Raw genomic sequence first — 12,617 nt, forward strand, 5'->3', positions numbered from 1 at the left:
TTCCCCTTCGCAGGCTAAATGTCACGGTAAGCAAGAATCAAGGCTTTGCCATACTGCACATAAGGACAGAACGGGTGTGTTGCGAACGATTAGCATTTAGCCATTGCAGCCGCCACTAGGCGTGAAAAACAAGTAATGAGATAAACATTTTTTTTTCCATCTCACAAAATACTGTAGCAGAAGACATGGCCGAAAGTTGGAAGAACATTTCTACTGTAACGAATGATTTGAACGGTGAAATAGTTTTCATTGCTACATCAGCTCCTCTGGCTGAAACTAACTTAAATGAAAATGTTTGGATGTACAGTATTTTCTCTGCACAGATACTGTATTTATTACATATATATATATATATATATATATATATATATATATATATATATATATATATATATATATATATATATATATATATATATATATATTTATTTATTTTTTTTTTTTTTCAATTTGTATTTACCTAGATATTTGCTAGCCTTTGAAATTGAAGAAGTGCAGTTTTTCTGAATTCAATCTCTTTCTCTGTACAGCTGACTAACCTGACTGAGGTCCATGATCAAATCAGTGGGATGGCACGGTGCCCCTATAACCCTCTGCATAATTCCACCGCCCTCATCACTTCCAGTGGAGAACTGTATGCTGCAACTGCAATGGACTTTTCAGGCAGAGACCCAGCCATCTACCGCAGCTTGGGAGGGCTTCCACCTCTGCGTACTGCTCAGTACAACTCCAAATGGCTCAATGGTAGGCTTAAAATATGAATGAAAGATTGAATTGAATTGAATTGAATTGAATTGAATTGAATTGAATTGAATTGAATTGAATTTATTTGAATCGAATTGAAAACAATTGAGTAATCTTAGTTTAGGCATATATAATTTCATGAAAACGTAACAAGTTAGGGTAGTTCACCTAAAATTAAGATTGTCATTGTTCATTTACTCTCATTTAATTCCAAACCAGTGTAACTTTCTCTTTGTAACACAAATGGAGATTTTACAGTATACAGACTGGCAGTCTCCATCACTTTTATTGACTGAGACTGTCATCTATCATCTGTGTTTTTGCTAATTTAAGGAGGGAAAATCTGCCTTGCGCCGTGGCGCATAGTCTAAAAGGGTTGAGTTTATTTTCTTAATGAGTTATAGGTGTGTTCTGAGAATAAACCAATTAGAGTCTCATCTCCCATTCCCTTTAAGAGTCAGCTGCGTCGCACCAAAAGCGCATTCGCTATTTACAGGACACAAAGTAAGTCTAAGTGGAAAAAATGAGCATTTCACAAGCAAACAGTTAACAGTTAACAGTTTTTAACAGAAAACTGTTAAACAGAGCATCTACTGCGTGAGAATGAGAGATAATGGAACTACTTTCACTTTCGCTCTTGGATAGGGAAACCTTTACGCACAGACATCAATTAGTCTATAAATAAATACTTTAGTTTGTTAAGCGCAAATATTCGTTTCAAAACTATTTCTAAATTCATTTCTAATTTCCAGCAAACGAATAAATGAATAATGATAACTAAATGTCTTTAAAAACCGGAGATATATCCTAAAACACATGATGTGCACCTTATGGTCTAAAACCTGACAGGTGGGCAAATCTAAGCTTGTTTTTAATAAAACAAATATAAATATGGAACTAATAAATAATACTGCTAATAATAATAACATTATACAAAAGCAAATTGTTATGAATGAACTGAAAAAGCCTCCCGAGATGAAGAAGACATAAAAGCAGTGATTTTACATATTTATTTAGGCTAGAAAATAATATGTTTTGTAATATTTTAATCCTTTATATTTATGTCCTATATCTATTCTTATTATATCCTATATATCCTTAATATTAAAATTTTTACATATGTAAAGATATTTGCCTATTGCTCTCTTGTGCGTATTAAGCAGTGCGTAAGCGAGGCGCAACTCTGCGCCGGAGTTTAGACCGGGTTAGTTTTGGTCTAATGAAAAATCTATTATAGTTTCTCAAAATAGCAACGCGCCAGCGGTCCGCCTCAGAACGCCTTCCTTTTTAGACCAGAACGCCTATGGGCGCACAAATGAGCGCTACTGCATTTGCTATTTAAACAGCGTAGCGCAACGCCTCAAAACGACTCTTGCGCCAAGCTGAAACTACAGTACCAAAAGACTACTGCGCCAAGCCTTGCTCCACTCTGCGCCGGGTGTATGATAGGGCCCTAAATCATCAAACAGGTGCCAGTTAGGTCACTCCTTGCATATTTGTGAATAAATTGTTAAACATGCAGAAACTGAGAGGCACGCAACCACATATGGAAAACTTCATAGCATGTGAAAATATTTGTTTTGCACTAAAATTAGTGCTTGGTAATGTTGCATTGTTTTTGCAACATGTTATTATTTGTCAGACAGCATGTGAATATATTTCCTGCAAAATAATAGCAAATTGTGGCATGTTGCAAAATATTTGCATCTTATGTTTTTTGATGTAGTCACCAGCGACTGCTCAACATTGACTCGTCTTCGATAACATTAAAGTCAACTTCCAAAAATCTTAAGTCATTCAACCACTACCTTGGACACAGAAGTATATATTTTGAAAAAAATAAAACACACACATTTAGGTAATCAAGTATGTTGTTTCTTTGTATAATGTCCATTGGAACTCACATAGGATTTTATGAATAGTATGACTTCATACATAGTAACTACTTTCTTGCGAAAATCTAGGCAAAAAAAAACTAACATATAGATAAATTTTTAAATAGGCAATATTTTAACTCGCATATTTAAAATCTAAACAACTACATTTTTGTCTCAAAAATACATTATGTGGTCTAACAGCTGCAGTATTTGTCAAACTATAGTGAGTTTAGGCCTCTCGCTATGGGAAGAGTGATACGCACAGGTGAAGCGGCTGGAACAGTGCTGATACTAGTAGAATAGTGCACGGCTGGTAACCACTCAAATTTGGGAAACAGAAAGAACTGCTGTTTAAACAAAGACATCTGTCTTTTGCTGAAGCTGAAAAAATGCAGATAGAAATGTATAGACTCACTGGCCACTTTATTAGGTGTTACTTGTACCAGTTTAGACCCACTTTTACTTTCAGAACTGCCTTAATTCTTCGAGGCATAGGTTCAACAAGGTACTGGAAATATTCTTCAGAGATTTTGGTCCATATTGACTTGATAGCATCATGCAGTTGGTGCAGATTTGTCAGCTGCACATGATGCCAATCTCCCGTTCCACCACATCGCAAAGGTGCTCTATTGGATTGAGACTTGGGGACTGTGGAGGCCATTTGAGTACAGTGAACTCATTGTCGTGTTAAAATAACAGTCTGAGATGATTCACGCTTTATGACATTGAGTGTTATCTTGCTGGGAGTAGCCATCAGAAATTGGGTACACTGTGGTCATAAAGAGATTGACATTGATAGCAACAACACTCGGGTAGGCTGTGGTGTTGACACAATGCTCAGTTGGAACTAATTGGCCCAAAGCATCACAAGAAGTTATCCCCCACACCATTACACCACCAGCAGCAGCCTGAACTGTTGATACAAAGCATGATGGATCCATACTTTTGTGTTGTTGATGCCAAATTCTGACCCCCCCATCTGAATGTCGCTGCAGGAATCAAGACTCATCAGACCAGGCAACATTTTTCCAATCTTCCATTGTCCAATTTTGGTGAGCCTGTGCAAATTCTAGCCTTAGTTTCCTGTTCTTAGCTGACAAGAGTGGCTCCTGGTGTGGTCTTCTGCTGCTGTAGCCAATCCACCTCAAGGTTGGACGTGTTGTGTGTTCAGAAATGCTCTTCTGCATACCTCGGTTTTAACAAGTGGTTATTTGAGTTACTGTTGCCTTTCTATTAGCTTGGACCAATCTGGCCTTTCTCCTCTGACCTCTGGCATAAACAAGGCATTTGCACCCTCAGAACTGCTGCTCACTGAATGTTTTCTCTTTTTTACACCATTCTCTGTAAACCCTAGAGATGGTTGTGCATGAAAATCCCAGTACATCAGCAGTTTCTGACATACTCAGACCAACCCGTCTGGCACCAACAACCATGCCATGTACAAAGTCACTTAAATTACTTTTCTTCCTCCTTCTGATGCTCGGTTTGAATGCAGCAGATTGTCTTGACCATGTCTACATGCCCAAATGCATTGCGTTGCTGCCATGTGATTGGCTGATTAGAATTTTGCCTTAATGAGCAGTTGCACAGATGTACCTAATAAAGTGGCCGGTGATTGTATGTTTTGGTCTAAATAATCAAATTTTATTAAATACATCAAACTTAATGTTTTTAGTGCAACTGTAATGCTCATTTGACAGAAGCTAGATGAAGTAGGGTAGGCAGGGTTCAACATGCCTTCATCCTAAAAAATCCTGAACAGTGTTACACAAACATAAATGTTGATGTCTTAAGGGAAGCCAATTGAAAACCACTGATGTTTTTTTTTTATAGAAGTATGAGTTCTGCTTTTGGTGTAAAAGCAAATTTAACCATTTACTCCAAAATGAAAAATCTGTCATCAATAATTGACTCGCAGATGATTCCAACTCTGAAGGAAAGCAAGCAATGTTAGACCCCAATGAAAATAAACTTAAACATAAAACATTTCACTATACATCACACAAGTTGGTCAGTCATACAGGTTTAGAACAACTTGAGGTTGAAAAAAGTAATGACAAAATTTACATTTCTGCATGATCCATTCTTTTAACTTACACTTTGATCTTTACTCCAAACTCTCATACTCTTTACTATCAATGTCCAAAAAATCCCTGAGCTGACGGGCTTAAAAATGATTATCAGACAAACTTGACAGAGAAAAACTTCACCTGCTTTACATTTACATTGCATTACCTTTTTTCCGATTGATTTTTTTCCTCCTTCATGTTGTGCAAATGTGCTCAGCTCCTCACCACAAAAGAAAATGAATTTGCTGTCAATCACAAGCTGCTTCTCAAAGTTGCCCCTGACAGTTGCTCTTTTTGCCTTTGAGAAGCTTGTGCGTTCATCAGTTTTGAATGGCGAACGATAATTAAACGTGTAAGCTGGCTTTGATCATTTCTCACCGTAACCTTTCTGTTCTCCCATGACAAATGAGTTCGTCCATTACCTTAGCATAAGATTAATAAACGCATCTCGATGGGCCAGCGGTTCTGCTCCATATGCAATCCGTTATTAATCACTGTCATCCTGTCTCCCGTTTCTGTCAAACTCAGAGCCCAACTTCGTCTCCTCCTATGACATCGGCAACTTCACGTACTTCTTCTTCCGTGAAAATGCTGTGGAGCACGACTGCGGCAGGACTGTTTTCTCTCGGGCTGCCCGCGTCTGCAAGAATGATATCGGGGGCCGTTTCCTTCTGGAGGACACCTGGACTACCTTTATGAAAGCCCGGCTCAACTGCTCACGGCCTGGCGAGATCCCATTCAACTACAATGAGTTGCAGGGAACCTTCTTTCTGCCTGAGCTCGAGCTCCTCTATGGGATTTTCACCACTAATGTGTAAGTAAAGAAGGGTCTTTATCATGCCACACAATTTTAAAGGGAAAGTTTGCACCAAATAATTAAAACATATTCATAGTTTGGTCACTATCAAATGTTTTCAAACCTTCATGAGTTTTTTTTTCTTTTCTTTTCTGTTAAGCACAAAAGAAGATATTTTAAAGAATAATTAAAACTAATACTGAAATGAATAAAAGCTATATTAAATTTAAGCAATTTTAAAGTATAGAAACTAATAAAAACTGGTAAATGTCCCTCTGAAATGTAATAAAAGTAACTGCATGTCAAAACGAAATAATCTAAAACAATTATAACCTTGGTGCTGCTCAGAGGTGGGTAGAGTATCCAAAATCTGTACTCAAGTAAAAGTACAAGTACTTGCTGAGTTTGCATGTTCTCCCTGCCTTCGCGTGGGTTTCCTCCTGGGGCTCCGGTTTCCCCCACAGTCCAAAGACATGCACTACAGTTAAAATTGGGTAGGCTAAATTGTTTGTAGTGTATGAGTGTGTGTGTGAATGTGTGTGTGGATGTTTCCCAGAGATGGGTTGCGGATGGAAGGGCATCCGCTGCGTAAAAAAACTTGCTGGATAAGTTGCCGGTTCATTCCGCTGTGGCGACCCCAGATTAATAAAGGGACTAAGCCGACAAGAAAACGAATATATAGGGCGACGCAGTGGCGCAGTAGGTAGTGCTGTCCACTCACAGCAAGAAGGTCGCTGGTTCGAGCCATGGCTGGGTCAGTTGGCGTTTCTGTGTGGAGATTGCATATTCTCCCTGTGTTCGCATGGGTTTCCTTGCGGTACAGGTGAATTGGGTAGGCTAAATTGTCCGTGGTGTGTGCATGTGTGTGAATGAGTGTGTGTGGATGTTTCCCAGAGATGGGAAAACAGATATTGGGGTAAAATATACAGGGGGCTAATTATTAATTATATATATATATATATATATATATATATATATATATATATATATATATATATATATATATATATATATATATATATATATAGTAACACCATTTTATGATTTTATGTTAAAAAATGACCGTCCTTCTCGGAACCGCAGATGGCCATGGCATGACCACAGTGTAACTCGCACGTCTCCCTCGTCAGCCATCATCTCTATAGCAACCTCTCGTGACACAACCTCTCCAATGCAGCGCCTCGCAATATTTGCAAACAAAACATATGGATCATATTTATTACCATTTGACAGTAACTGAGGAACGCTGCGAAATGTAGGGAAGTAAAGAGTAATGATTTTTCTCTAATAATTTACTTGAGCAAGAGTAAAAGTACACATATTTAAATGTACTCAAAGTACACGTTACACAATAATTTTACTCAAGTAAATATAACGAAGTGAATGTAACTCGTTACTACCCACCTCTGTTGCTGCTTTATATTTTTTGTGGAAAGCATGATCTTTACAATTCAAATATATATAACAATACTCAATACTGATGTAAACATCTTCCAAACATTTACTATTGTATCAGCAAATATCTGCGCCCGGTCAGTACCTACATGGGTTGCAGGCGGAAATGGTGTTATTGAGACCAGCAGGGGGCGCTCAACCTACAGTCTGTGTGGGTCCTAATGCCTCAGTATATTGAAGGGAACTTTATACTGCTCAGTGGGCACTGGCTTTTGTATGAGACATTAAACGGAGGTCCTGACTCTCTGTGGTCATTAAAAATCCCAGGGTGTTCTTTGAAAAACGGAGTAGGGGTTTAACCCCGGCATCCTGGCCAAATTTACCCACTGGCCTCTGTCCATCATGGCCTCCTAACCAGCCCCATATCATAATTGGCTCCATCACACTTCATGTCTCCTCTCCACCAGTGAGCTGGTGTGTGGTCTGGTGCAATATGGCTGCCGTTACGTCATTCAGGTGGATACTGCACACTGGTGGTGGATGAGGAGAGTCCCCCAAAAATGTGTAAAGTGGTTTAAGTGTCCACAAATAAAAGCAATATAAATGTTAGGAATTATTATTCTTATTATTAAAATTTATTTATTTATTTATTTATTTATTTATTTATTTATTTATTTATTTATTTATTTATTTATTTATTATTAAATGTCCACATAAGTCTGGTTTGGGCCCGTTATTTCAAACAGAACCATCAGCAAAATGTTGTTATTATTAATAGCACAGATTTTTTATGATTATTATATAAAAATAATGAGAACAATTATTTTAATACTCTACACTAGCCTCTTTTTCCTATCTCTTTTTCTGCTTAGCAACTGTTATCTTTCTTCAAGTGTGAGAACTGTGTCTCATTCAGCAATTGACAGATCCATTTTTCACATTATGATCTACTATGCTTTAATGATTGTCAGTAAAAAAAGCGTTTTATGTGTGTGCGTGTGTGTGCTGACGATCTGCTTCTTCTTCTCTCAGTAACAGTATTGCGGCCTCAGCAGTGTGTGCTTTCAATCTGAGCGCTGTTACCCAAGTGTTCAGCGGCCCTTTCAAGTACCAAGAGAACTCGCGCTCTGCTTGGCTTCCTTACCCCAATCCTAACCCCGACTTCCAGGTAAGCACCCGGAAAATGACAGCCATGCATTCGCTCCATCTGCTTTAAAAGTTAAGTGGCACTTTGCACAAATAGGCTACAGATTAAGGCTTGAAACTGGAAATGGTCAGTGAAAGAAGGTGCTTGACCTTCAAAGAGCACCGATCATCATCAGGAGGTCATTCTTAATAGTTTAATTTTGGACTCAATTGAAAAGATTAGGTTTTAGACCTGATGAACAATATTAGGGGCTTGATTTGCTTTTTAATTCAATATTAGATAAAACTATACAACTTTTCTTTTGAATGAAAAAAAGATTGATAATATAGCACATCAAATATGCTATTACAGTTGTAAACTGTCAGTCTTTGTTGCTTTATGTTGAGTTTTGCTATTTGTTTTCTTCCCTAGTGATAGTGATAGTTTGACTTCCTAGTTTTTTATTGGCTGCTTCTGAAAGCTCTAAAGCTCTGTTTACAGCTTCATGTTTTCACTGATTGGATAATTGTCTGATTTATGAAAAAAAGTTCCACTTACTGTATATTTGGCTTAAAAAATGTATCTAAGCTAAATGGATATAAACAAAGTGCCTTTAAGGCAAGTAATTTCACTCTGCAGCCATCTTTGAAACACCTCTCGGGCAGTGTGCCCGGGCATTCTGTCTGAAAGGGGAAACATCAAATTCTCCAAAATGTCGATATGTCTTGTGTATTCTATAGTCTTAAATAAAAATTTGATCTTCAAATCTACGTGCTATATGCAAAGTTTACCGGGTTAAGTCAACAAAAGCATCAGATACACCACATTTGATTTCATTATTATTATTATTTTCATAGAAAATATAAATCTAATTCGACACACACATTATTTCATGTGTAGGCAACAGGAAGTTTTGTACACCACTCGTTTTCCAGTAGCAGGACAGGCTTACGTGATTGTTGTCATTATAGCCTAAAACTGATTTGTGCATAACATACTTTGATAAAAGCAAAATACTGTGCTTTTGTAAATGAAAGAGAAACAATATTTTTATTTAATTTTTACTCTCCATCACAGTGTGACATGCCTTTGCTGGTAAAACTGCCATTTAATGTAAATATAACAATGTAATTTGACCAGTCAAAAATAATGTAATGTAATGTAATGTGTGCATTTATATAGTGCATTAATTGTGTATGGCCATACACCCAAAGTGCTAAACAATCATGAGAGGGTCTCTACACACCACCACCAGTGTGCAGCATCCACTTGGATAATGTGACTGCAGCCACAGGACAATGGTGCCAGTGCGCTCACCACACACCAGCTATAGGTGGAGTGGAAAGACAGTGTAGAGCCAATTCGAATTGAAAATTTGATTTATAATATATCTGTCTTTATTGCATTTCAGAGGGCAATTACATCTGTGCATTTCATGATCACAGTTATTTGGGTGTAAACAGTCCCATAAATCTGACCTTTTTCTGATCACATTTTGAAGGCAGCATGGATGTTTCATTCACTGACTTCGATATCCAACAATCCTGATATCCGGCATCTTATATTACTGCTTTGGTGTCAATTTGTGTTTTTTTATCAACATTATCTAGTGCGAGGTTACTATTTTTGTAAGGAAATGTTTGCTTAGCTATCACCGAAGCTCTCTCTGTTTTGTTGTACGTGATTAAACCATTCTGTTGTCTCAAAAGTCTGTCTGAAATCGCTTTTACAAGGTGCCTTTTTGCACAAACGCTACCTCCAGGGTCACTGGCTGATTAGGCTGTGAGTAAACAAGTCAGCTTCCTAAGCATTCGGATCCAGCCTTTGCCTCCTCCCTCGCATTCCCTTGTTAGCTTGTTAGCCCCTGTGTATAAAACACCATTTTTCCTGTGTTTGTAAGTTGTTTGGGGGATGTGGTAATGTTGTTTTTGTTTTTCCTGAATTACGAGCCCTGTTTTACCCTGTCTGTGCTATCATTTTGGATTTACTAATATTTCATTGTTACCCGTGGCTTCGCTGTACCCAATCGATTTCAACATTTATGATAATAATAATATTGATAATAGTTGTTGTTGTTTATTTATAATTTTTACAACAACCACAAAAATAACTAGAAAAGTAAAGTTCAAAGGCAAACTTTATGGTGAATTGAGAAAGTCTAGTCTGAAAGTTTGAAGTAGTTTTAAAGGGCACATATTTTTTTACCCCTTTTTCCAGATTTAATATAAGTCTTTTGTGTCTCCATAATGTGTCTGAAATTTTTGGCTTAAAATACCCATAACATTATTTATTATAGGTTTCAGAAGTTTCTAATTTTTAGCTTTAAACAGCTCGTTGCTGTTTTTGTGTACTGTGGCTTTAATGCTGGTCCGAAGACAGCACACTATAAAGGGGGAAAGGAACATGTGGACCAGGGGCCTGTTTCAGAAAGGAGGTTAAGTGAAAACTCAGAGTATTTTAACCCTGAAATGAGACAAACAAAGTTTTCCGTTTCAAAATGGCAGGTTTGTTAAACTCGACAAAGCAGGGTAAGTCAAGCCTGTTTCTGAAAGAGAGGTAACTTTAACTCAGAGTCAGTTACTGTGGTAACTTACTCTGTGAATCCAACCTGGTCCGGAGCAGGTTTTATTCTCTTAACTCTGAGTTTCTTTCGGTCTCCTCCCCTTTTTAAAAGATGAAGCGGTATTTCTCCCCTTAGCCTTACGTCTCCACACACCTATTTTAATGCTCATTTTGGAGATGTGCATAAAAACGATTGATGGAAACATCATGATTCACATAACTTTTGAAAAAACGCATAATAAAACATGTGCATGACTGAGTAGGTTAAACTTTTATTTGATTGGAAAAGATGCGCATAAACTACGAAGAAAACACTTAACAAATTACAGTATGTGCATTAAAAAAAAGGTTTGTTAGAGATGATGATGAAAATGTGTGTGAATGGAGAAACCAGCAGACTGAGCACTCTGTAGAACATGTTAAATGTTGTTTTGGTCATTCTAAAATGCCTGAACTGTTTCAGTATTATTGTATATTATTAATTACCTCCGAGCGTCTGGAGCGTATCAAGTGATCACGTGATCATTGTGTGTCAGCATTGTCTTCTGAGGCGCAAGTACATTTATTAAATAAAAAATAATTGGCGCAGCTTCTTCTACCACAGTAAATATATACCACAGTTTTGCACAAATTTATGTAATATGTTTTGATGGAAACAGATATTGCCTAAATTTTTGTCACACACAGAACAAAGTCACGTACGAGAATGGCTTGTCCTTTTTTCATAAATAATTAGTTTAACCTTTGACATGTACTGTTACTAGATTAATGGGATCATTATTCTTTCTAAAAAGTATTTTTAGCACTGCTTACCTTCTTAATGTTATAACAACCTTTATCACTTGATCAATAAATAGGCAGACACACAAGTGCACTGTTAAATCTATTAAAACTGATAAACGTGTATAAAAGTTTAGAAACATTTTATAAACGTCACACATTACATTACTTATTTTATTATACTTAAATATTTAAATACTTTAAATTAAAAATTACGCATTAACTTGAGCAGCTGTTTTCTTATGCTAACTGTCTCTGTTTCACTGATGGTTGCTTCTTTTTAAATATATACGCTCATATTTGCTATAACTTTGCATGAGCAGATCAAATTCAGCCGGAGAAAGAAATGCTGATCTCTTTTTTTAAGATGTTGTCATTGTCATTCGTAATATCTGCGCTCCATTGATAATGTCTTTTTCATAGTCACGGTGTGCGCGCTTAACTCTGAGTTGGTCTACTCAAAGTTGATTGATCTAACTCAGATCAGCTATTCTGAAACCGAAAACTCTGAGTTTTTAATCTCTCGGTAAATCAACTCAGAGTTCAAGTTTAAACTCCCAGTTGTTTGAACCTCCTTACTGAAACAGGCTCCAGGTGTAAACACTGAGACTTATAAGAACAAGTCAAGGATAAAGAAGTGGGCGTGGCAACTGGAAACAAGGAAGGAGGAATGGAGGGGCACATGGTGAACACAAACACAGGCTGAGCCATGTGTTCAGACACAACGTAAGCATAGACACGTAGAATAGAAAAGGCAGACAAGGAAGCTCTATGACACAATGGCAGTTTTTTTACAATGGAAGTCTATAGGACAGTTGCTAGGGTGCTTTAAGTGGTTGCTAGGGTGTGGTTAAAAGTTTAAATATCAACAGTGGTTGGTAGATTGGTAGTCTGAGTTAAATAAGCATAACCTTAAGTCTGTTTGAAAGTGTGGTACAAAGTTAGGAGGTCACAAAGTTTGCTCCAATGTTATGTCAATGGGACTTTTTTTAATTGTCTGGGTTTCGAAAAACCGTAAGTCAGATCAGTTGGAAAAGATACAGCAACCCGAGTCAGACCAGTTTAGAGTTTTAGTGTTAGTTTAATGGTTGTAGTAGGACAGTCTAGGAGGAGATGCATACATAAATTAATCTCAGAAGAAAAAAAAAAAGAAGTAGAAGTTTATGTAGTATAACAGTATGTTGGCTTTCTCAAGCCACCATAATAATGTGTCAATAGTTTTGCATTTCCATCAAAAGAGTAAAAATACATTTTCAAAAAGGAAACCT

The 12,617-nt window shown here is 37.2% G+C and overlaps 1 protein-coding gene across 8 annotated transcripts in view; it reads left to right on the forward strand.

Annotated features, from left to right (window-relative positions):
- Positions 1-12,617, forward strand: part of sema5a (sema domain, seven thrombospondin repeats (type 1 and type 1-like), transmembrane domain (TM) and short cytoplasmic domain, (semaphorin) 5A) — a 397,269-nt gene that overhangs the window by 255,425 nt on the left and 129,227 nt on the right. For all 8 annotated transcript variants that reach the window (XR_015524511.1, XR_015524510.1, XR_015945703.1 and 5 more), the window contains 3 exon segments: positions 531-744; positions 5,219-5,504; positions 7,914-8,049. Coding sequence is in view for 4 of the 8 variants with exons in the window: in XM_087308760.1 (XP_087164886.1) it covers positions 531-744; positions 5,219-5,504; positions 7,914-8,049 (636 nt within the window). In the remaining 4 variants the exon portion in view is untranslated.

This window comes from Danio rerio, chromosome 24, assembly GCF_052040795.2.
Source record: "Danio rerio strain M-AB ecotype USA chromosome 24, GRCz13ab, whole genome shotgun sequence".
In the NCBI taxonomy this organism is placed as follows: domain Eukaryota; kingdom Metazoa; phylum Chordata; class Actinopteri; order Cypriniformes; family Danionidae; genus Danio; species Danio rerio.